This window comes from Channa argus, chromosome 5, assembly GCF_033026475.1.
Source record: "Channa argus isolate prfri chromosome 5, Channa argus male v1.0, whole genome shotgun sequence".
NCBI lineage: Eukaryota > Metazoa > Chordata > Actinopteri > Anabantiformes > Channidae > Channa > Channa argus.
The window spans coordinates 15,184,181-15,209,013 of NC_090201.1; the positions used below are offsets into that span (position 1 = coordinate 15,184,181).

Genomic DNA, 24,833 nt, shown 5'->3' on the forward strand with positions numbered 1-24,833 from the left:
ATTAACAGAAAAAGGTGGTAAATGTCCTGAAGAGTGAAGTTGAATTCTCCATTGTCTGGATAGTTGGAAGAACATGGGCCACATTAACTGCAGAAAAGCTATGAGGGAGCTGAGCTGTGCTGCTTGTCCTATCGATGGAAACCACAAAACCACAGTCTAGACAAAGACCGATTTAGTAGATCTAAAAATGCTAAAAGGCAGTTTCAAAAAATACTTACTACTATACTATACTATAAAATGCTGTTGAAAGAAACTATATTGATACTTTCTGTATTTTAAGTTGCCAATAATTTATTAGCAACAGGCAGATAAATTCATGTTTTGTGCAGCTTTGTACACACTCACCAGTGAGCTGATATTTTATGCAGTTTTGTTCTGTATACCTGTGCTGAAGGGGATGGAGTAGACAAATGTGCCGGGGACCTGCTCTGCTGCTCTCTTGTACCACAGAGGGAAGTGATCAGCATTAAACACACCCTCCTTGTCCTCCGCTGTCAGGAAGTCTCTAAGGAAGCACAATGAATGAAAGTGAGGTGAAGAGCAAAGGATTAGATTCATCAAGCACTGCCACTGCCTCGCTTCATGGTGTAGGGAATGATGAGAGAAATGTTAAGCAGCGGGACTCACTGATTGGAGAGCTGATCAGCGGGTACAAACAGGTTGGTTCTCGACAGACCAGTGCGTGTTCCAAGGAAGGCAATCTCCACACCTTTGTCTGAGTTCCTGTTGGTTTACCACAAAACAATGCCACAAAAACAAATTTGTACCTAGTACTTTTATATTTACATTAAAAAGCATTTACATACATATTTACAATGCAAATTAGTTGTTGTGTCTCAGCTTAGCCAAACTAATTTATTTCTTAATTTGTATTATGTACTATACACATGTAACATATTCTCAGGTGTCTTAACAATATTTCCTCATTGAATAAAGTTGTTAATTAACATTCACTACCTAAATGCTCGACTGCAAACAGCCCCAGGCCTGTTAAAGCCAACTGAATGGCATCATCTGCAAAGAGCAGAGAAGCAATTCTCAAGTCCCCAAACGTGACCCTCTCACGTGTGTGTTGAGATCCAGTTCATGGAAATCACAAACAGAATCAGTGACTAGGGACACTCCTGGTGAAAGCAAACACTAAGTGGAAAAGTATCCATCTGCTGAGTAGTTGGACACAACACCTGCTGCTGTTATATAAGGAGGAGACAGCACCTGTTATTGGTCCTGTTCCTCCTACTCCTGCAGTATCCTGAGGAGTCATAAGCACATATGCTCTGCAGACTCAATAACTCTGCTGCTGTTTAAACTAAATGGGGTATACATGGTGGTAGGGTGCTGATTGATACTGCACTGTATATTGTACATTACTTTATACTGTAAATGTCTATAGCTCTCATGTGCAAAATTTTACAATGTTCAGGAAAAAAGTAACATGCGGGTTCAGATGCTTAACTTAAATAAAAAGAATAGATTCCCAAGCTACAGTGTTGTAGTACAAAAATATCCCCTTTCAAAAGAAGAGTGAATTTTATTGCATAAAATCTGTATTTTCAGTTTATATTCTGGGCATTTTTCATGATACAAATAAGCACAATCTTAGTATTTCTTATTAGATATACTTTATGCATTTGTCTTTTGGTAAATACTAGGCCATTAATACTAACTATTTTAAATTGCCTGTCAAAATCTAATTTTGCTGGTGTCTATCCTCCCGCAGTATGACAACACCTCAACATATACAACTGTAGAATGTTATTTCGCATAATATTTATAAGTGCAGATGTCTTACAAGTGTTTTCTGACAGCTCAATATAAAGCCAAAAACAAATCAATAACCTTTCATTACCAGCTAGCTATTAACTTAAAGGGATATCATGTGGTGCTTACTCTGACTTGTTGAGGGCCAGTCCAGTCCAGTAGGCCTCCAGTGGAGCAGTGACCACAGCATCAAATAAAACTTCCTGAATCAGCTCTCTATCACCTGCAGAATATAACGACCTGATCAACAAATACACATACCCCAACTTTTTATCCAAAATAACAATCTACCATTAGCTAGCTCATTAGCTTGCCCCACAGATACTACAGATTCCATTTTGTTCAACTCATTCAAGTTTATCTTACATTTGAGGTGAAGTCTGTTGCCTGTCATGAAGAGTTTGATGGCTTGAATCTGCGTCAGATGACGGTGCTCGTGCTCCTCCTCTGTGTTGCAGTAGGTCCTGTGGTTCAAACAGAGCTACACTATTACATCACAGGGCCCCGCATCTCAGACAAACACTGAGGGATGACCTATATAATGCATGAATGCCCATTTCTGTAACCCCGGATTTACCATTCATCTGCCAGGGCGACATCTGGCTGTTCCAGATCACGGAGCCCTGAAAAACACAAGTCAGTAACGCTTCAGCAATGCCAGCCTGGGTAGACTGACACAAAAAGCTCTCCAAAACAAGCAGGTCAGACTAACACGTATCTTAACAGAGCTGGAGTAACATACCAGCTTCAACTGAAACATTTCCTCTGAAGAAGTACTTGCCATGACCTCTGGAAAGAGATACTCCAACACTAGAGACAAAGACAGAATCAGTCAAGATTATACTGAAACCAAGACATAAACTGACTGAAAGTCTTTTCAGGAATGTAATAAAATGTTTTTTCTACCTAAATGGAGTTCCTTTGATGTCAGTGTAGAAATAGTCGTTGTGCATCTTCAGGACTCGCCTCTAAAACAATGGAATAAAGGAGTCCAGCTGAGATTTACTGTTTTAGTCCAGAGACAACATCTAATGCTAAACATCTTTATCTGCGGCCTCACCCCTCTGTCCACTGTCCTCGTCACCTCCATAGAGAAAGTCCCTGTCCTCCTGTTTACCATAGCATTGCGAAGCTGAAAGATAATGAACAAACAGATCCACACAGAGCAGAGAAGTCATGGCTGGGTCACAAATCTAGCAGCCTGTCAACGGTTAAGATTTCACAGTGAAACAGAAATAATACCATCATAATTCCTAGGATTCATGTACTATAATAGAAATCCTTACAATTTTTGGATTCAGCAATGGATACTGAGACATCAAGTCATTACATCGTACATAGTTTAGAATATTTCTCTTCATATGTTTTCTAAAACGTACAATGTCATCTTTGTCTTCCCATTCCACCTCAGAGAGATCCACACTGCTGTAGTTGGGCTTCCTCCTTTTCTGACCCTCCTGGTACTGCACAGAGAAACAAGACATACACAATTTAATGATCTCTTTGCAGATGCAGTTTTATTTAATAATTTTTATGTCATCAAATCTAGCCTGGCCCAGATGTAAAATCTGTGCATTTAAAAATGATCCAGTGTAGTGTGTCTTTTGTAATTCCCTTTTAAAATGAACTTGTTGTTTGCTTTTATTCATCAAGCCATGTTATTAAGGCTTGCTGTGTAATTATTTAACAAATCATCTGTGAAATTAACAATGTCAGGTAAATTAAAAATAATTACCGTGATTGATAGGAAATCCAGGCTCAAAGAAATATACATCAATACAATACACTGTACATGTCAAAAGCTGCTACTGTATGTAGTCCGATGCATGAGAAACGACAATGACTACAACAACAGCACAGTTTTAGCCACAAAGAGACACTCACAATAAACCAACACAGACCGGCACACACACAGTTGTGAGAGGAATAGCACTAACACTGACACACACAGATCCACTAGCACAACCATAGCTCCTGAGGAACCAGTGGTCCCAGAGCGAGCGGTTGTGGTCTCTGCCAGCGGGTGTTAAGTTACCTCTGGGAAATCTCAGGGCAGCCGGCCCTATGAGTGGCCTTTATCCCTGCATGCATACATCAAAGGAAAAGGTGGGGATTACAGACTATACGAGCCCATGTAGCGTCCTAACCAGATTAACACATTTGTTGCTGTGCATCCTCATCAAAGGAGGTTTTTAATTTTGTTTATGCTCACAACTGCATGGACAAAACAAAAAAAAAAGGAAAATCAAGGTAAAGTCAAGGAATGCTATGAGACTGTTCAGGTGTGAAAGTAATGTTAGGAAACTGAGTTACCAAAGGTCTGAGGTCAGGATGTGTCAGGATGTAGCCATTGTTTGTGATGGCAAATGCATAGCCATGGATCCCTAACTAGAGACACAAAATGAGATACGAAATGAGCAAGATAGTGCACATTAATACATAATAAAATTTATTTAAAGCAAAAGCACAAGGACAGCTGATCGTACCATATGTTTGGGGATGAGCTTCATCAGCTCCTGCAGAGGGATGTCTGTTCCTACGACCCCCAACAGAATACCCTGGTTCTTCTGCATAAAAATATTTAACCCGTACAGACTATCAACTTTAGTTGTAAACTGCATGCATACACATTTAAGTTCTGATGTAGTCACTTACTTACTGTTTCATTCTTTGTGCTGAACACGGGCATGGCTACTGTGGTCATCAGACTTGGGCCCCCTTTTTCGTTCATCTGAAAATAAAACAACCTTGTTACTGATAAATGCTGTAATATATGCTGAGTACAAATGAGAGTTTATATTGTGGGTTTCAAACATCAGTGAAAAGCAAACACAATACATAAAATTACATATAACATACTGTTTTTACTGGATTATTTTAAAGTTGTGTCTCATTTAAGTAGAGGTTATTTAATAATTAATATACTGTTGGGGAGTTCAACTGGAATTACATACATACATGCATACATGCATACTACATTGTATTATATGAATATCTATAAGTCTAATCTTTCAAGTAATGTGGTGGATTGAAAAGAATAGTATTTGCCTTTGAAAGTACATTATAAAGTACATTATACCATAGCACTAAAGTGAAATGTTCAAATAAAGTTACATGACTAAATGTCCAATTCACATAAAATTCATATAAGGTAAAAAAACGTGGAGATGTGTGGGAAGATATTCTGGTGTAGAAATAATAACACCAAAGCTGGCTACAGAAATGCACATAGAAAGCTTTTTTTGGTCTAGCAACACTGCCGTGACACATTCTGTAGGTACAGCATTCATATATTGCACAAAATGTTTAGATGTAATCCTGTAGAATTACATGGAATGTCTAACGTTTTTTTCATCAGACCTGAACCATGTGAGGCTCATGCTGGACTCAAAGGAGCACATGAGGTCAGGATGAAGGCTAACATATAATTAAGCACATGAATGCTGTTAAAGTAGGTCTGCTATTCCCTCACCTCGTGTGTCAACACAGCTGAGTGTGCCCGCGTCAATGTTTATGCGTGTGGTTGATGTTCATTTGTATATGCGCATGCATATTAAGGAAACGAGATGTGAACTACAGAGTGTACGAGCTTCCTTGACAAAATGAAGAATGGAGGGTCCTTAAATTCATCACAACACACAATAGAAGAGAAAACCGGACTGCTTTATTCTAATCACACTCTATTCACACACACACAAACACACACACACACACACACACACACACACACACACACACACACACACACACACACACACACACACACACACAAACAAACACACAAACAAACACACATACACGAATATACACACACAGGTAAACCCACAGAAGCCTAACCACCTCCATCTCTCTCTCTGTCTCTCTCTCTTCTTTGGTCTTCCCTCCAATGTCAGTTTTATTATGGGCTTTAGGAGATAAAATGCAATGATCCACAGAATGATGAATGGTGTGTCTCAGGCTGAGATACAAGAGCACACACTCCAGAGGACACGCTCCCAACCCTCCTGTGTTCGTGTGTATGTGTATGTATACACGTGTTTTATTGTGTGTATGCTTATTGTCTCCAAACTGGAAACAAGTACAATAAATGCTTCTGTACTGCTTCTGTTCCTCAGAGGGAGGACACCAGAAACTTCACAGGAAAAATGGGACAAAAGCCACTATTTAACCTCTGAAGTCACTTTTACTTGATTCAAATCCTAGCTGAAACCTTTTAATTTCTGCCCATGATCTCCTTTCTTCAAAAATCCTCTAAACAAACACCGGCCAATTATTTTCAAGAAACAAATACATTTTGCTGATGTGATCATATGTAGGTATTTACCTTATAAGCCTGGGAAAGCTGAAATGAAAGAAGAGATTGAATAAGATTGAATCGTCTAGTGAATTGAACTCTGAACAATCTGCATTGACTTTGTGGAGACAGATGTACATTGGGAGGAAGATCCATGCAGATTAATGAGGCTCATAATGTGGAGTCATTCCAGCAGCATGAAGAGTAATGATGAGAGGGCAGACACACACATGTGCACACTCACAGTACAGACAAAGGATGGACAAAATAACACAAAAGGCCTTAAGCTCTAAAGTTATGCAAGATGTACGTTAAGTATCACAAATAACGGTTTGGAGCATCACAGCAACTTATTACACAGTTTTAGACTAAAGCACTGTGACATACTTACAGCACTGTCCAGATAAGCTTCTGTCCAGACTGTGTCATGCTCATGATCAATAACTTTTGGGCGGCTCATGACGTGAAGATATCTCATCACGTTCTCCTGAACATCGGCTAACGTTGAGATCTGACTGAAATATCCTGCAAAAAACAGTATACACATATACACAGTAGGCCAAAATTTTACAGTTTTTCGACCATTCAAAGCTAAAGACTAAAATCTTTCATCTAATGTCCAGTGGTGGAAGGAAGAAGTTTCAGATCAGCAGTGTTAAGACATTCCATATCTTAACACTCTAAACCATATATAAACCTCTATTGTCTGTAAATTTGCGCATACTTAATGTTATATATGCATTTTCTAAGGTTAACTTAATTGGATGTAGTTTTTTTAATATAGGTATTTTCTCCCACTGCTTAGTGATTCAACTTAGAGAGACAAAGCAGGCGTTTGACTTGGTGTCAGCTCCTGCTGTTAATGACAATGTTTCATATTGGACATGTAAGGTTATTTCACATTGGGGGCCTGTATGGGGAAGGAGGTTTGGGACTTGTCTCTACACAATCCCTCTGTGATCTGTTTTCCTGCCTGTGACTTTCTCTTCCAGAGGGCACTCATCTGGAGCGCTGACACGTGGGAGCTATCAGCAGCGAGCAGCCAAGGGGGGGACATGCTGACAGGAAGAAGGATTAGAGCAGATTGAACTCTGACCCCCCCAAAGTAGCAGTCAGGAGCCAGCACAAACTGTACACATGCATGCAGGCACGCACAGAAACATAGATAACATGACAACCTTTCACATTAGTGCACAGAAACCCCACATCAGCCATATTTGATACTGATACTAAGCTGTCTGGGAAAATGCTTATCAAGAAGTCTCAAACCTTTGTTGGCACAAGCCATCCATTTGAGGTTATCAGCAAATGCAGACTCTCGTCCAATCAGGTAAGGAAATATCCGCACCTGTGCATAGGACATGGATGTTGATAGTTCCAATGATAGAAAAAAAAGAAAAAAGAGATGTGTCACCATAACTCTTTATCTGCCCAGCCTGAATCTATCTGAGGTTGAGAACAAGAGGAAACGCTTGCCATTTAGCAGGTTATCCACCTATTTCTTTTAAATTTTTTTTCATGTCCTTGTCAATTTTCAAAGTATATAGATTCTTTTATTTTCACAGTTTGCAATTTTGCTATTAAATTCAATTAATTTTCTTTTGTTGGGGGCTGGTCGCGAGGGCATGTTCCAGTGTCCTTTTAAAGAACGCTGTGTGACACTTTGCCAAACCTGCATGGCTCATTGGCTCCAGATGCTTTGCTAAGCACAAAGCATTGAACGGCTGTATATAGCAGCCCTGAGGGTGTATGGGATGGGGGGGTGGGGGTGAAGGGGTGTTCTGCCAAATACTGCCCTGTACCCTGCCAAATAGTGCCAACACACATATGCTTGAAAGGACTGAACAAAAGCCCCTGAGCTGTTGTTTTTATTGCTTGGTGAATAGCACAGCAGTCCATTTCATTTAAATTGCTTTTAGGTCTTACAAAGGGAGCCTAACAAAAGATTTTAATCCCAGTGTTGGGTCCAGGAAGAACAGTAGATACGGAAGGAGGACTAGAGGCTTTGAGACTGAGCTGCTTGTACAGTACACGTTATGCCCTTGAAAGCTGTTAATTTCTCATGTTTTATTCCTCGTGGGGGGGAAATATTGCTCTGTAATGTGTCAACACATTGAAAAACATCATATTGACGTGACGTTTACATTAGAGCGTTATGAGCAGTAATGAAGTAAGGAACCTATTCCTCAAAATGTGAAGACAGGAGCTCCAGCTGGCGCATATTATTAAAATTTACAGTACATCTATTCCTGGAAGTGAGAAAAGTGCAGTGAAAGCAGAAATAAAATGTAAAACATTGAAAATTGGGCATCATTTGGAACAGGAGAGAGACAGAGGTAAAGAAAGAGAAAAAATGTAGGGAGAAAAAAATCACCTTTCTCTCTGGCCAGTTGTGCTTCTCAAACACGTCATCATACCTTTCGGTTGCACCATCGGTCACAAGCATTATGGCCTGGCTGCACACACTGCCACGACCAGTTTGGTTAAACTGCAGCAAAACATTTAGACACACATTAAGACACGCAATCACATCTACTTTATTTGAGCAAAAAGAGCCAACTCTGTCTCTTTCCACTGTGTTTGATGATGATGTCTGATATGTGACCCACAAAGCCAATAAGAGTCAGTCAAAAACAGATAAAAGATAGTGTGATACACCTTATTCTGATGCCAGAAGATGCATAGTAGTAATTAAGTGGTTTATTGACCTGCAACAGAGTGAATGTGAAGGGAAAGTGTCTTGAGAGCATGCTGCAGATCTCAGACTGTTCAGGCCAAGTATCAGAAGGCCTTCTGAATGCTCTCAAAGAGCTGATTTAGCACAAATCAATTTTGGTAATATTAGTCCCAGTCAAATAAAACATATTTTACAGTATAATCTTGTCATTTGCGTCACATGATTATTTTATCTCAAACTACAGCTGACAGACACAGCATAATTTGCTGCTGTCTGAATGCAGCCAGGTCTGCAGTTGAAACTCAAAGTATAGTCTGTACAGGCTGTTCTTTAATAAAGATGACTATAGGAAATAGGTAAAACACTAAATACTGATATACTGTTTAATCCACATGAGACACAGAGACAATGTGCAGCAAGTACTCAACTTTAATTTCTGACATTGCCTCTGTGTTAACTGTTTTATTATTAAGCAATATCTTTTTCAAAGTCATTAATCTCTTGAATATGATGAAGTAATAGATCATCTTTCAAGTTTTGAAATTTTGACTTGCCTTTCGGGGAAGCACAGACAGAACAAACTCTCTCTGTAGACGCGTTGCAGGGTATTTCATGACAGGGAGTCAGCCTTTAATTTTTACTTTTATTGTTAAAGTTGCTGATTTCACCGTCGTATAATTTGACTTATAATGTCGGACGTATAATTTATATTATACCTTTTTGGTTCACTATTGTAAGTAAAAGAAGAAATAATTATTACATTTTAATGTAAATGCTACATAAAGGATAATATAATCTGTAAAAGTGATAATTAAGGAACACTTTTCATGAAAAAACCCCAAGTGCTTGAGAGCTAAATCAGTTACAGTACAGACTTAATATCATCCAACATTGAATATGTAATAATGGCAAAATACAATATTCTTTCTGGGATTCTCCTGTCAGAAGGTTGACACTGATTTTTAATTTTTTTTATCATAACACTGTTCTCACTGGGAATCAATGTAAAAATGCTCCAGGGCTCTTTGAGTGAAGTCAATTTCTTTCTGATTTGGTCTTTGATGGGTTGTAGTCTGACTTCATGCGCTGGGCAGTTTTGTACTGTGTATTTCAGCAGTGGGCTACTAGCTACCTGATTACCATATTCATTGCAGAGCTTTAATTAATCTGACAAATGCAGAGGTAAAAGCTGCACTCCCTCAGCTTCAGCGCCGCAGCCAAAGCATGCCTGAAAACAGGGAGATAAAATGAGTGTGGCGTGGCTCCTGGCCTTATCTGCTTTGTGTTCCAATCAGCCAAGTTATTAATCATTGACATTAATTAGAGCCATTAATCATGCTTCAGAATGGATGTGTCTGTGTTTGGAGGACGGAACAGGAATAGCACTGGAGTGCTTCAGCTGGCGACACACCTCCCAAACGCTGAAATGTGTTTGACTGGAGTGTGCTACTTTTCATGAATAGCTGAGACTCCAGAGAGTCGTACTTGAACACTGTCTGTCAGTAAAAACAAATGTGCAATATTTTCCTAATGTTCTGGTCAAGTGGAGCTCTTGAATTAAACAAGAATAAAGTTTTCTTCAGATAGCTGAGCACATGCACAAATTCATTTACTGTATGTCAAATGAATCAATAAATAAGTGAATGATTTTGAGAAAAGTAATGAATACTCAACAGCACTGTCATATAATCAGTAAAGAGTAAATAATTATTTAGTTGATCTGTGATACATTATTCAAGTGGAAGAGAGACCGGGATGATTTATGTTTGAACAGTGTTCCAATAAACTGACAGTTACAGCTTAGTCCCCTGGAACTTACATCATTCAGGATCGTGAATGCTTCGGTCAGAGCTTCACCCAACAGCCCAATCCCTTTGGCAAACAGCTTGTCCAGATGTTCGCGGAAATGCTGACAGATTATGACAAAATTGGAAACAAAAGGTTTTAAACATTAGTCACAGAGATTCAAACTTGATTAAATTCAGACACGATCATTATGTCAGTTTGTATCGGGACTCACGTCTTTGTTGGTTCTGTCCGCCCGGACCAGAGTGCCATTCAAACAAGGCTCCACATAGTGAATCTCCTGATTGTACTGAAAAAATATAAATTAAGAGAAGTAAACAGTAATTGTTCTTAATTGTTCAGGGAAGTCTGAAATACTCAACAGACACGTCTACAAACTTCACTTCACTTCACTGAGCTAAAAGATAACAGGGAGGAGACAGCACTGAGACACAAACAAATGAACAGATATACATACAGAAACAAATTTAAAAATTTAACTTACTGCAATTATGTTAAAGAAGTCATCATCTCCCAGTGTGTCTAATATGGAGGAGACAGTCTGTCTGGCAATGGTCAGTCTCAGGCCTTTCATGCTTCCACTAACATCGACTAATATAACTACGTCCTTTGGAGACGTTGCTGCCTGGATGTACCTGTGTTATGTCATTAAATTACACATGTTGAAACAATGGCTGTTTGAATAATGGGAAGATAAAAATCACGGTATACTGTATGAAGTACTACTACTTTAGTCTCACATATGTGGAGACTTACCACTTCCGATTTCTGCAGTCAAAGCCAATGACACCATGTTCATCTGGATGCCACTTCACTCCTGTAGAATGGATAAGGAGGTGAATGAACAAACCCAAGGACACTGAGACACTGTGTGACTATATGTAACAGTCAAATGTCATGTAGTTATTACTCAGTGGAGCTCCTAATATCTTATTTGGTTCCATCACAGGTAGTCACCAGTATGCCTTTACATTGGAGTGACTAAACACAGCATTTCATGCAAAGATACATAACCTACATTCTTAAATATATGATATTCCTAAAGGACATATCTAGTCATAGTCTATGTTTTAATGGAAAACTGAAGCTAATGACATCTTTCTGTAACCCAAATGTTTTCAGTTGGAAGAAAAGTGCTTATCACAGATCTGAGTGCACAGCAGCCTTTCGTGTTATTTATTTTGAAGAAAAACATATCAAAATATAACATAGAATTTTTTTTGTAGATAACTAGCAAAACATTATTATTAAAAATGTAAAGTTTATCTATATATTTACATGTTTTACATTAAAGTTTTCCATCCTTCATATCACACGACCAGAAGAAAAATCCGGGTTCAGTTGTGTATGTTTCATAAAACCATTAGTACATTAGTAAAACAGTGTCATCAAGCACTGATTAAAGACATCCCTATAATCCCTACAGTATCATCAGTAGTGCATCATCTCTGTGCCTTGGCTGCATTCTTCAGAGAGCCAGTTTCACATTATTATGAGTCTGATACCTTTGGTTAGATGCAGCAGCATGCAGTGTTCCTTGGTATGGCTCTAGATGCACACTGAGAAAAGCTGATTAATTAAAGACTGTATATATACATCCTCTCTGATGGTCTGTAAAATTACTACATTAGCCAAATGACCCTTCTAGTAATTCTAAATCTAAATTTGTTCAGATCCCTTTTCCCCCTCGCTGATGGCTCTCATGGGACAGCCCTTTCTTTTCCCACACACCAAACCCCCACTGACACACACACACAAACACAGATATATGAAGACAGGCAGACTGACAGAATGACAGCACTCACCAGGATACTGCCTGAAGAAACCCTTGGCGCTCCCAAAATACTGCCAGATGAGTGTTGGGTCCCTCTTGAAATTATCTACAAATACTTTATTCAAAGCCTCAGACCAGTAAACCCCATTCACTATGTCAGTATCTGAAAGGACATTAGAAGAGAGGCATATGAGTGAGAGATAGACAGAGAGCGACAGGGAGAGAGAGAAATGAATTAAATGGTCATAATAGTAACCATCCTGGGCAAAATTACCAAATGCATGGTTGACCTTTGTCCCTTATTGACCTCCATGAAGGAGCTACAATGCCTGCGACTAAATCAACCCCTTCCCTCCTCCTCCTGGATGAGCCTCCCTTTGTGCTGTGAACAGAGAGTTATGGGGAGTCTATTACAGCCTAACAAAGGCCACCCAGGACATACACATGGAGAGGTGGTTCACTCTGTTATCCAACAAGATGTGATTGAACAGCTACCGTATGAGCAACTTCTCCGACATCCTCCATCTTTCTGATGCCTTTTAGGGGCCTGTAGTTGCTTTCCTTTGTGTCTGGACTGCTATTGATCCCTAACTCCATGTTTACCTCCCTTGACACCAATATAGCTATAACTACAATCTTTCACTTTTACCACTTACCTTCCTCCATCTTTTCTTGCTGTTCATCAGCTGAGATAAATAAGACTCACACAAGGCTGTCTTCTGTCTGTTCCCTTACCTTTGTTGTACATGTTAGTGGGCACCTGCACCACACTGAGGCTCAGGTTGACTGACAAGTTATTGAAATGATCGTTGGGCTCCAGTATGAACTCTCCACCCAGCTCCACGCGATTGCCTTCCTCATCCACTTCATTGATCAGCACAGCATTGAAGTACTCGTACTGCGGAAAGCATGAAATGGAATGTGTTAAAAGGCACTGCAGGAGTGGGAAACATTAGTGGACGCCTGCAGAGACAGCAAGAAAGCAGATATAATGTGCATTATTGTTGTTTTTAACCTCGAGTACAAAACAACAATTACAATATTCACTTTAACAATCTGCATAAAAATACTCATATCTTGTGAGTACTGTCCATCTTTAGATATCCAGTCCTTATATGGTTTCAGTGCATGTGATGAGGGATAAAAATGTACAGTCACAGTTTAAATCCAGTCAAAATTCAATCCAAGCCATTTGAACACATCCAAGTGTGTAGCTTCCAAAGTTACTGTGTGCAAGGAGATACAATGAGAGAATCCAATCCCCTGTCTCCTAAACTGGATGCACATTAGAAACTATATGCGGCTAATGTACATATGGGTATGTGAATAATGTTTTAAGGCAGACTTGAAAAAATGTGTACCCTATCGTTTAAAGAATTCGAAAATCAAGGTTTTCTGCAACAGCTGATTATTTATCAGATGCACAGTAAAGATTATTATCGTCAGACAAATATAAAACGAGGACATAGGGAATTTATTACAGAGAGAATCAAGTAGAGCAAAAGAATAAAAAATAAATTTATATATAAAAGAAGAAATGGGATCAAAATTGAAATGGAGAAAACAGGGATGAATTACTTTGCTCTACCACTTGCATTACTAAATTTGAAAAATAATTACAAGTATTCATCTTTGGTTTAGCTAGTCCTGTTTTTTAAGGTCCCATTGTGTGAAAATATCCATACAAGGCAGCAGATGTAGGTCCTTGATGTCTAAAAGGCCCTGGAGTTCATGAGTGCCATGTGAAACCCAACAGTTTGTCTGTCCTGTCCTTCACTGCCTGCTGCTGCAGAAGAAAGACTACCTCATCCTCTCTTAGTGGCCTCTCTGTGGCCTCTGGTTCTTATTGTCTGCACTGAAGAGCGAAAGAGAGGGGAGTGGTGGGGAAAAATGGAAGGAGAGATGGGTGACGGACTCTCTAGCATCACACTTGGGGGGAGTCCGCACGAGCATCACCATCAAGCAGTCCCTGACAGCTCATACCACGCCTGAGCAGCTCTCTGACGAGCTGCGGCGGGGTGGCGGTGGGAGAGAGCTGCAGAGGGGGAGTGGTGGGTGAGAGAAACGTGCACCCTCAGCAGAACTGATAGTGCTGTAGAGAGGCACGTTAACCACCATGGTTATTACTGTAGAGCAGGCCGTGGGACACTGCAGCTCTCCGAGACGCCCCACTGATTCTTACACCACTGCAGTCAGCTGTAGGCCCTACTGCAGAGATCTGCCTTCCATTACAGAGTGCTGGGCCTTAGGCTCCAACATCTTGAGATGGTGGCTCTCACTAAGTGTTATCCTGTGATCCTGAGATCTAACAGGCCCTTCACTCAGCAGATTCTTGGAAACTAATATGTTCTGTTCCTCACTTTCTGATGCTTTGTTTTATGTAGTGTTTCAGAAATTTTGTTAAATGAATTGTTTGTTGAAGTAAATAAATAATCAATTCAAGAATTTTCAGGAAAAACATATGTGACATGTAGATTATTACTTAAAATAATATAACTCAGAATCTCAACTTTCTACCAGTTTTTTTGGATCAATTGAAAATTTGAAATGATCATATAGCACAGGAATTTTAAATATAAAAACCTTAAAAAACCTTTACATGAAGCCAATAATTTTAAAATGGATTTTTTACATTTTTACCAATAATAAAAAATCCATTTAATCCAAACTGTATTTCTTTCAAATGCCAAATTAAATGATCGGCTAATAGATATTTAACAACTATCTGATTACTTCTATCGTTCTCAATTTTCAAAATCAGTTCTAGGTTTTTTCGAGGTGCACACAATTTCAGGAAAAACTCTGTTAAAATACGCAAAGTGAAAATACAGTAAAACCATGAGCCAATTTTGTGTTGTTCATGATCACAGCTGAACCGCGGTCAACACTCAGGTCAATGCAAAACAACTGACTGTCCTGACAAGAAGCAGCAGAGATAAGAGCAGCCGACTTATCTCACTGTGGTCAGTGAAATGGTGCGTGAAAAATGTGTGTCAGAGGAGGCGAGGTTGCCTAAATGATGCCACAAGGAGTAATATCATGACATCACATCATTCTCCCAGGTGGATATTGAAATGTCCTTATTATTTTTACAGCCTTTAAGATGAAATGACTGTGTGATAGGCCTGTGCTGTATACCAATGACTATCGATATCTTCAATAAGCTGTTAAACAGCTTTAATTTATCAAGCCAACATTTTACTTTTTTCATATAATTTCCAAAACACATTAATGACTTTTTTTTAAATGCGCTGTAGGCAGACATTTGTTTAGAGCAGAACACAAAAATGAAAACTAGTGCAACTATTATAAAACTATCAAAAATATGAAATATTTATTCAAATATTTTAGGAAACGTTTGTGAAAAATAAGCAGTTTTAGATTTGTACCATTTTAGAGTTAGACATTGAAGTCCCAAAGAAATGTTATTTTGAGAAGAAAAATCTAATTTTTTTTCAAAACATCAAACAAATATTATTTAGTGTAGACAAGTGTATTAAGTACAAGAAATCAATAAATTCTTTAGCAAAGTGTGTTTTTGTGAGCAAACTGCACACAGCCGTACTGAAGGTAAAAAGTAGTTTCAAGGATTATGGTCAAGGAAAAAAATGCTCAATTTTTCCAGCATTATATGTTAAAAATTGTCCATATTTTCGTCTGAAGAAAACGACTGTCTTGTTTTGGCTTTGTGAACAGCAGAGAAACGGGCAGAGAACAAGGTGACGGAAATGTATTCATATAATGTAAATGCTTCTATTAACTGTAAAGTGCTGCCGTTATTTTAGTGTTTGGTTGCTCCAATGGGTTTCCAATCTAGAGCCATGAAAGTGAAACAATGCACCGCGCAAAAGAGTTTCATTTATCTTTGTCCACTGGACAGAGAGAAAGAGGGAGAGAGAGAGAGAGAGAGAGAGAGAGAGAGAGAGAGAGAGAGAGAAACAAACGACAGAAATACTGCATTCCCTCTGCAGAGACCGAGGAAGCTCGGTGCGCCCAGGAAATCTGCAATGAGAGCCGCTAAATGACGTCCTGTACAGAGCACCTGAGCACATCCTGTGAAATATAAATGAAATTAGAACTAGTGTAGAGCAACTTCTGGCTCCCATTTTTCTTTTCGTTTTAGCCCATTTGACTGAGTCCAACACAGTATCCTCTGAGAAATGATTCCACACGCAGGACGCGACTGTGCTGCAGGTCTGATGCTTTTTTAATTCTGTGCCATCGGCTGCAGTTGTACAGTTAGTGTTGGGAAAAGTGAGAGTGCAGCCCCGCTTCTGAGCCATGATCCCAACATTTAAAAACACTTACTGTGAATTATGGCCGTGTGACGCTGCAGCACAGGTTATCAAAGAAGCATTATGTATCAAACCGCTGACGGGACATCCGTGTGAAGGACGGTGCCAACGCAGTTAAAGACTTTTAGGGCCTATTACCCTTCTCTCACCTTGCAGCCACTCCTTCCCATCCCAACTAAACTAAAAATGATTCATCCTGGTCTAACACAATGAAACGTCGCATTTTTAATAATTATGTCTCCCTTTTCTTTTCTTTTGCCCGGGACAAACCTCACCTGCAGCTCGGGATTCTCCTCGTGCTGATGGTGCGCTTCTTCTGCTGCCTCCACCAGCCGCTGAGAGGAAGAACAAGGCTGATTATTCAAAGCGGAGCTATTAATTACACACAATATGATGTGCTTAAAAGCATGTCAAATATCATATTCATTTTTAATACATGGGCTATAAATCATATTTAATACTTCCATAAACTTCCCCAAAGGCCTCCAGGGGGAAGTTTGCACATGTTTTGTCTCTTTGCCTATGGTTTTCCCACATATTAACGAATGGGATTTAATTGAAGGGGAAACATTGTTCTTTAGAGAAATCATTTGATTAAATCGACGTCATGACCTGCTTTTGCCTTAAGTTTACCCGGGACACGTTATCGAAAAATTATTTTCCTTCTTGCAGTCCTTATGATTAAGCTTAAAAATATGCATAAAATGTAGGCAGCTACTGTGAAGTGCGGCTGTGGAATGATTGATGGAGGCATGCTGAAGCAGAATTTCATGTCGTGCACCAAGGCAGCGATAGCTTCAGTAATAACACTACAGATTGTGCTTGGCTCTGTGTTTCCGGGGGAAATGTCACCTAAACTCAGTCATTCTGGACTTCGGAGCCTTAGGAGTCATGCAGGTAATTAACATCTGTCCCATGTGTCAGAATAACTGCGATATAAACACAACTGAGGCTTTTCTGCCGACTGCTGAGCTCTCATGGCCAAGCTCAGCTGACCTACGGCGGGATTCCACGTCCTCAGCAGTTATAATAAAAAAAAACAAAAAACAAAAAACAATGTTCTGATGGGGTGGAGACTCTTGACATCCAACGCTCAGAGACCTCACCTTAACATGCTTTTCAATTAGAAGCAAATAAATGAAGACAGGATTTCTCACACTGTGACACACACGATGTGGACTTTTTTTTACAGACTGTTTTCAACAATTATTTCATTTAATGATGCAGCTCACAGAATTAAACCACGTTATAAAATTAAACACTTTTCTGTAATTTATAGGTCGGCTTGTTATGAATTGTGGCACACATGGGATCAGGCTGGGGGAGATAAACGTTATCATTTCCCAGCAGTCCCTGCAAGGTGCAGCATTAAAACGGGTAAACGCTCCTCTGCGCTGAGGTGCTGGTGCTGTGGGTCTGAGAAAATCTGCAGATTGTAACACAAACCCACAACCCTTTAACACTGACAGTGAAGACAAATTTGATCTTTGAACACCGAACACTGGTTTTCTACTTCTGACTGATGTCCTTAATTTGGGGACTATTTTAAAGTTAGGGGGAGGAACTGATGCTAATGTTTAACTTAAGCAAAATATTTCCCATACTTACATATTTTATTACATTCTCTCCATATACACGTCTCTCAAAATAACAGAAAACAGAACCTTTTTCACAATAACAACTTAAACAATTCACACATTAGTAGTGTGTTAGGAATTTGACTAATACATCAAATTACTGCATCTTGTTTGGCAAATTTGAACCAAGAGCTACGAAATGTTTCAGTTGTTACCACTGTCACTGTGAGCAAAACAGGCACAGCTGCTACCTCTGTGGGTGCTAAGGGGCTTTAGCTCTGCTATTTTTGTCACCCAAGCACACAACAAAATAAAGTTGAATTCGATCAGATGATGTGAGTCTAATATGATCTGATGTCAGACTGTCAATCCATTAAACCAAACACACAATGCCTGAGTCACATAACGAGGCGTGTGGCAGACTAAAAGGGCACTGCTTCTTCTGGACAGCTATGTCAAATATATCAAAGCACAAATTAAATTACCTGCTATTTTATTCCTTTATTCAATTTGATGAGGTGGAAAGCAAAATGCAAAGCCAGTCTCAGAAGCACAAAAGAAAAATAATTTAAAAACTTTCCCTCTTCTCTTACACTGTCCACTCATAAACAAATGAAAATGAATCTAAACAATTTTTACCTACCCTGGTGGCTTCTGCTTTCCTCCGAAACATTTCTTCCATCTTCACAGCAAGGTTTTTGACCAGTTTCACACCATCAATTTCTTCCACTCTGACTGACTTTTCGAATTCTTTATATTTCTGAAAATAACCAGAAACACAAAGTTTGTCATTAACTTAGAGAAAAGCTGCAAGTCTTGTGACACCGGTGGTAGGAAAACATACTGAGGCTTATAACCATCATGCTCACATGGTTGATTAACCTATTATTAACTGATTTACTAGGTGCCTTAAAATTTCCACTTTACACTTTATGAGAAAAAAGAAAAATGTTTAGAAAATAATTGTTTTTCTCTGGGTGCAACATTTTAGAGCGCTAGCGTTTTATTACATTTCAAGTGGACTGGGAGCTAAACAGCTTCTGAGGCTTCACATGTTGGCTGACAAGATGCATGCAGCCAGTCTCAGATGAAGGGCTGATAAAATCAGCTGCATTACACAATGATTGATAGTCTTTGTCCTGTCCCAGTCATTGGCTGCACATGCTGCTTCCTTCAGTCTGATTGGCTGGAGATGCCCATGTTGGGTGGCCGAGGGCGGGGCTGGATCTGAAGGCTATGCATGGTAAGAGGGTAATTGAAATGGAGTCAAAGCACAGGAGAAAGATAATAACCTGTCAGGCTTGGCTGATTCTGGGTAATGAACTACGCCTCACATAATGCTGATTCTGCTGGATGCACAGGACCTCCAGTGATACAGAACAAAGCCCGCCACAGCTTGGAGGAATATAACATTACATAATCTCACACCTGCCTGGCACACATGCACACACACATAAAAACCAAAAGCTTGATCCTCTAACACTGTACTGTCAACCACATTACACACACTTCCAAAACACTTATCTAAAAATAAACATGAGCCACAAAAGGCTCGTAGCATGCTTTAAACGTTCAGTGGGAAACATGCACACAAGAACACACACACACACCAGTACATGAGGAGACAAATAACCATCTGAAAGGAAGAGTGTAAGCTTCCAGTGGAGCAGAACAGTTCATTTCACGCCTGTCCTCCTCGCCTCACCACCTCAAGTCCCCAGTTCCCCCACTGCCTCCTCGCTCTCACTCCTCCAGTCACGAAGTGGAGGTCAAGCCCCATCCATCAAAAACTCTAATCATGATTATTGATTAAAGTAATGACCAGTGAAGGAGGAAGGCCCGAAGAGCATCAGGGTTTCCCCGTTTTGCAGAAATCGTACTGGAATCTGTTAATTCACAATAAAAGCAGCCAATGATCAGCCTTAATGACCGGCCCCTAACGACCCGTCAGTTCCCTCACAGCTCACTGCTTTGTGCTGACTGGCTTTCTCCAGACATGCTTCCATGAACAGGAACATGAGCAAAGTGCTTACATACACACAAATAAAGGAACTGATCTGTAGGGCATATTGCAAAATGTTTTAGTACAAAGATAAAGTAATTAGTTGGTAACAAAAGGAAAGAAACGGCGCAAAGTGATTCAGATTTCTCCACACATTTGAACATAAATCTTAAATTATAGGAACCATCACCTCAGGGCAGGAAGCTCCTAGGTTTGGACCTAGGAGCCGCTTTCTAAATGCAGTTTGAACACTTTCCCCATGTTTGCGTGGATTTCCTCTGGGTGCTCCTGTTTCCCCCCACGCTCCAGGACATGCGGCGGAGCTTTTAGGATTAATCCTGCTATTGCCCTTCAACGAGGTACCGGCCTCAGAACTAGAGTTGGTCCCAGGACGCGGTGCAGTGATTGCCCACAGCTCCTAAAACAGTGAGGATGGGTCAAATGCAAAGAATTAATACGCATGAGGCGATTTATGTACAAATCGGCTCTACAGGAGGGAAGTAAAGAGTTAGATAGTGGGATCACAGTGTAGCAGTGGTCTTTAGACGATTTATACTATGACTAAAATAGCTGGCATGTGCACTGAATGACCAGAAAAAGAAGAAAGCACTGTTCACTCTAATGCAGTTCTGTAGTAATAAACATGTCCAACTCTTAAACTCAGATGCAATTCAGTTCATTTTTGAGGCTGTGGTTTGTGGTGGTCTTGCAATTAAACACAATATTCAAAGGTGTCTTTAATAGTTTCATCCTACAGTTTACTTTATCTGAATGAGGATGAGGATGAATTTTGTAAACACCTTTTAGAAAACTTGATTGAAAATTTGATGCCACAGCTACTCAAAATGTCACGAAACAGAGTCAACATACAAACAGTTAAAAAAAAAAACTAAAACTGGACACTATAACTAATGTTTTTATTGCTGAGTTTTTAGTTTTCTGATGACTCATGCTATAAAATCCACAATTTAAGCTCAGAGGTTTTTTCATTCTGAGGATTAAAGATAAGAAAAGGCAAAGGATGCTTTCAAACTGGTGAATATACTGAAAGATTCCTGAGACATTTAAATCTATAAAGATTTTCAAAAGTAAGTTGGTCGTTACATGTGCTAGTATCATAGTTTTTGTATGCCGTATGTGTATACATCTTCATCAACCGAGAGCTTCTTGTTTTGCCGGCTCATGTGTTTGTTGCTGATAGTAATGATGGGTTTGAATTTTTCATCTGTTGAAGTAATTATGTACATGTGTAAAAGTATCACATAAAGTAAATATTTTCCCTGTATTTTTTATTGCCTGTATAGTTTGTGTTCATATTTCTATTGCTGTGCCTGTCTCCTGAGTTTTTCTCTTCATTTTCTCTCTTTTTGCAACGCAGTTTTCTACGCAGAAAGCAGGGGTAATGGCATCATTAGGCTTAAATGCTTTTTAAAATGCTAAAGGGCCTGAATACAATATGCGTAAAACAAGTAAATTTTACACATCTATGTATAAATTCAACATGCGCAAAAGAGATGTAAACCAAATTATTAACATTGTGGTTGATCACATATTCATTGAAACATAATTTCTTGATGCACATGCACTTGTGCTGCACCCTGGACACATGTACTGCAGTGCCGCACTGACGCAGAGAAACTCCATCTCCAGCTGTTTTCTGCACAGTATCTGGTCTAGTTGTATTTCACTGAAGTGGACAGTTCGCTATTCGTCTACCTGACTCTGACCACCTTTTTAAACCTGTGAACACCTCTGCCATCAAGTGGTCAGAAAGTTAAATCCACTGCACAGTATCATTGGTTCTCTGTGGTCTTTACTTGTTCATAACCCCCCCACTTTAAAACCCAACCACACACTTGTTCAATTTGTCTCCTTGTCGGATTCATATCCAGAGGTTTAAACTCTTGACTCCAGAGAGTTAAATGGAGAGATGAGACGAGAGAAGAATCTGAGCCGTGGTTAATGAGCTGTATCAAGTACAAACATGTGTGCTTGTGCGCACACACATACACATACACACAGTCCTGCCAAGCACACCTGAGTCTCATAGAAAATGACGCATCAGCATTCAGCTGAAACACCAAAATGTCTCTGCAGCCACTGGCAAGGGAATACAGCATTACAGCATGTAATGAGATTAACTATCTGTCCATCAGACAAAGGTAAAACACATATGTGTTCATACAAGATTGGGAAAAAAGAATAATAATACCTTTTGCAGTAGTTGGGATCCAGAGTATTTTGCTGAAATGGATTTAATTTCTCCACCAAACGCTGAGGCCCAGAGCTTTACACTAAAAAAAAAAAGATTTAAAAAGATTTAAAAAGGACAATAAAATGTGTATTGATGCATTAAACTTTAGAAAAAAAAGAAAGGTGAATAATAAATTAAACAACAACAACAAGATGCCCATATTTCAACATGGTTTCACATCTGATGTAATTGTAAATCTGTTATGCCACCTTCTCTCCACTCAAAATCATGCTTTCATGGCCCAGTGGTCCTGACCTTCACTCTCCTGACAGACAATTGCTTGTAATTTTCATGATCTATACTGTAGTTGTTAGAGCCTCTGTTACTGAAGTGTGTGGCAGTGAAGTACGGCACCCAAAACGTAATACAGAAGTTAGCACTCAATCGTGCAGTAATTGTGCATGACTTTTCATAAGAGTGGATGGATTTAAGGATTCAAACTGCTAGGTAAAAATAAATTTAACATGTTTGAAAACTAATAAGTTTGTAATGTTTGTTAAAAAAATAACATTTTGTAAATGTGTATCGCAAATGCAGGTTTTCACGGGTTATGCAAGATTTCCCAAAATTGACCAATGTGAATGTGTTTTCTTCTGGTTTGCAAACGCTTTAAATAGGGAATTTACATAGTAGATTTTTCTTTGAAGTCCTCACAGCTATTTTAAAGGTCCTCTGAGAAAATTTCTCTGAGGATAGAATTTGATTGAATCAGTAAAATATGATTCACACATTTAGTAGTGTGTCATTAGTTAACTTTTGTAAGTAGACAGTGGTGATTTTTTATTACACCCATTTACAAACTGCTGCAAAATTGTGATTTCAACTGTGACAATTTAGAGTTATGACAAACATATATATGATTAATACAAAAATTACCTGTTTATCAGTTTTAATTATAATGCATTTAGAAAAAAAATGATGATGTGATAAGGATGGGAAAATACAAAACTGGGGTTAAGTTCCACTGCAAGGACACAAGAGAGATCTCCTCAGAAAATGCATTGTCTCTTTATGTCCCGTTGATCTGTTTAAATCTAAAATAGATATGAACACTTGAAAATCCTTCATATCTGACTGACACAATTCCTGCCAGTACGATATCAACATTTAAGTTATATCCATATGATGCTAAGTTGCAGAGCAGTTTCTCACTCACACTGAGAGAGGGATTCCTTGCTGGGACCCCACTACCTCCACCTCATTGAATCCGACGAAAATCCAGAGCAAAAGGAAGCAGGTGCTGCACGTGTGCGAGAACAGTGTCCTCCAGTTCTCCTGCATCTTCAGCTCTGTTTAAAAATACATACACAGTAAAATCCCGTGCCAGCGCCGTGCTGGACTTCTGGACCCCGGTGCACCTTCTCTAGTGACGCTACTATCAGCACATACAAACCCTACTGTATTCAAACGTAGAGAGAGAGAGAGCGAGAGAGAGGGAGAGAGAGAGAGAGACAGAGAGAGAGAGAGAGAGAGAGAGAGAGAGCATCACCCTCAAGCCTCCTCTGTTCCTGCTGCCTTCCCCTGAAAAGGGAGGAAGCCCCTCACTAGGCTTTTTGCTGCAAGAATAAACAACCTTATTTGGATTAGACGGATATAGCGACCACAGACCTACAGAAACAATCTTTTTTAATCGAATTAGCTGAAACAGCAATAAACTGTTCTAAAGTTGTTGCATTTAACACTTACGTTGCATGATACTGTAAAACTGTCCATGGTTGATGTAAGCTACAGTATGGTCTCCTAGCCCCTGCGCACAATGTGCTGCCGTTCACAAACGTGCTACAGTATAAAACTGATTGAGATCATGGAGTGCATGCCGTGATTATTCTGTAGAGCATGAAGGTAAAAACGAGAAGCCTGAAAATGTGTTCAAGGGGAGGTTTCCGGCACCAAATGTCTCTGTGGACGATAACGAGACTGTAGATATTTCATGGAGGCTACTGCACTGCCAGCAGCACAGTGAGAGAACAGTTTGTGGCGCAAGTCGTTCAGGTTTGGAGTGATATGTACAGTCGTTGGCCACACCGAGCTCAGATCAGGAATACACCCAGCGGAGAGAGGTGAACATCACTGAATACATTTTGACGCAGTATCTCATTTAAACTTTGTGATTGGCTGAAGTTTGATAATTAACGAATTTGTCGAATGACGTCATTTTACTCACCAGCAACTTTTCCACGCGGATATTTTTTACGGGTTGATGCACTATACTCCCACCCTACCCCCTCCAACACACACACACACACACACACAAATACATCACACATACCATCTGCCATACCACCATCAGCACCGCAGGAACGGTGTTTCGACTTGAGGCTTTTATTAGTTTAGTAATTGCATCGTACATCACAGTTGTGGGGAGCCTGTACTGTCTGGGACGTGCCGATAAG

General features: G+C 39.6%; 1 protein-coding gene across 1 annotated transcript in view; it reads right to left on the bottom strand.

The window, feature by feature from the left end:
- LOC137128185 (voltage-dependent calcium channel subunit alpha-2/delta-3-like) overlaps positions 1 to 23,817 on the bottom strand; it is a 29,452-nt gene extending 5,635 nt beyond the window's left edge. Inside the window, exons 1-27 of the mRNA XM_067505986.1 lie at positions 23,597 to 23,817; positions 22,399 to 22,480; positions 20,377 to 20,604; positions 18,828 to 18,944; positions 16,883 to 16,942; positions 13,048 to 13,210; positions 12,344 to 12,475; positions 11,295 to 11,355; positions 11,023 to 11,173; positions 10,753 to 10,827; positions 10,552 to 10,641; positions 8,430 to 8,543; positions 7,325 to 7,403; positions 6,447 to 6,580; positions 6,086 to 6,103; positions 4,421 to 4,492; positions 4,248 to 4,328; positions 4,075 to 4,149; positions 3,141 to 3,224; positions 2,822 to 2,893; positions 2,668 to 2,729; positions 2,504 to 2,571; positions 2,339 to 2,384; positions 2,128 to 2,225; positions 1,891 to 1,984; positions 628 to 723; positions 384 to 505 (exon numbers count right to left, since the gene is read on the bottom strand). Of these exons, the coding sequence (XP_067362087.1) occupies positions 384 to 505; positions 628 to 723; positions 1,891 to 1,984; positions 2,128 to 2,225; positions 2,339 to 2,384; positions 2,504 to 2,571; positions 2,668 to 2,729; positions 2,822 to 2,893; positions 3,141 to 3,224; positions 4,075 to 4,149; positions 4,248 to 4,328; positions 4,421 to 4,492; positions 6,086 to 6,103; positions 6,447 to 6,580; positions 7,325 to 7,403; positions 8,430 to 8,543; positions 10,552 to 10,641; positions 10,753 to 10,827; positions 11,023 to 11,173; positions 11,295 to 11,355; positions 12,344 to 12,475; positions 13,048 to 13,210; positions 16,883 to 16,942; positions 18,828 to 18,944; positions 20,377 to 20,604; positions 22,399 to 22,480; positions 23,597 to 23,721 (2,599 nt within the window). The 5' untranslated portion in view covers positions 23,722 to 23,817. The remainder of the gene's footprint in view (positions 1 to 383; positions 506 to 627; positions 724 to 1,890; positions 1,985 to 2,127; positions 2,226 to 2,338; positions 2,385 to 2,503; positions 2,572 to 2,667; positions 2,730 to 2,821; positions 2,894 to 3,140; positions 3,225 to 4,074; positions 4,150 to 4,247; positions 4,329 to 4,420; positions 4,493 to 6,085; positions 6,104 to 6,446; positions 6,581 to 7,324; positions 7,404 to 8,429; positions 8,544 to 10,551; positions 10,642 to 10,752; positions 10,828 to 11,022; positions 11,174 to 11,294; positions 11,356 to 12,343; positions 12,476 to 13,047; positions 13,211 to 16,882; positions 16,943 to 18,827; positions 18,945 to 20,376; positions 20,605 to 22,398; positions 22,481 to 23,596) is intronic.
- Between the last annotated feature and the right edge of the window lie 1,016 nt (positions 23,818 to 24,833).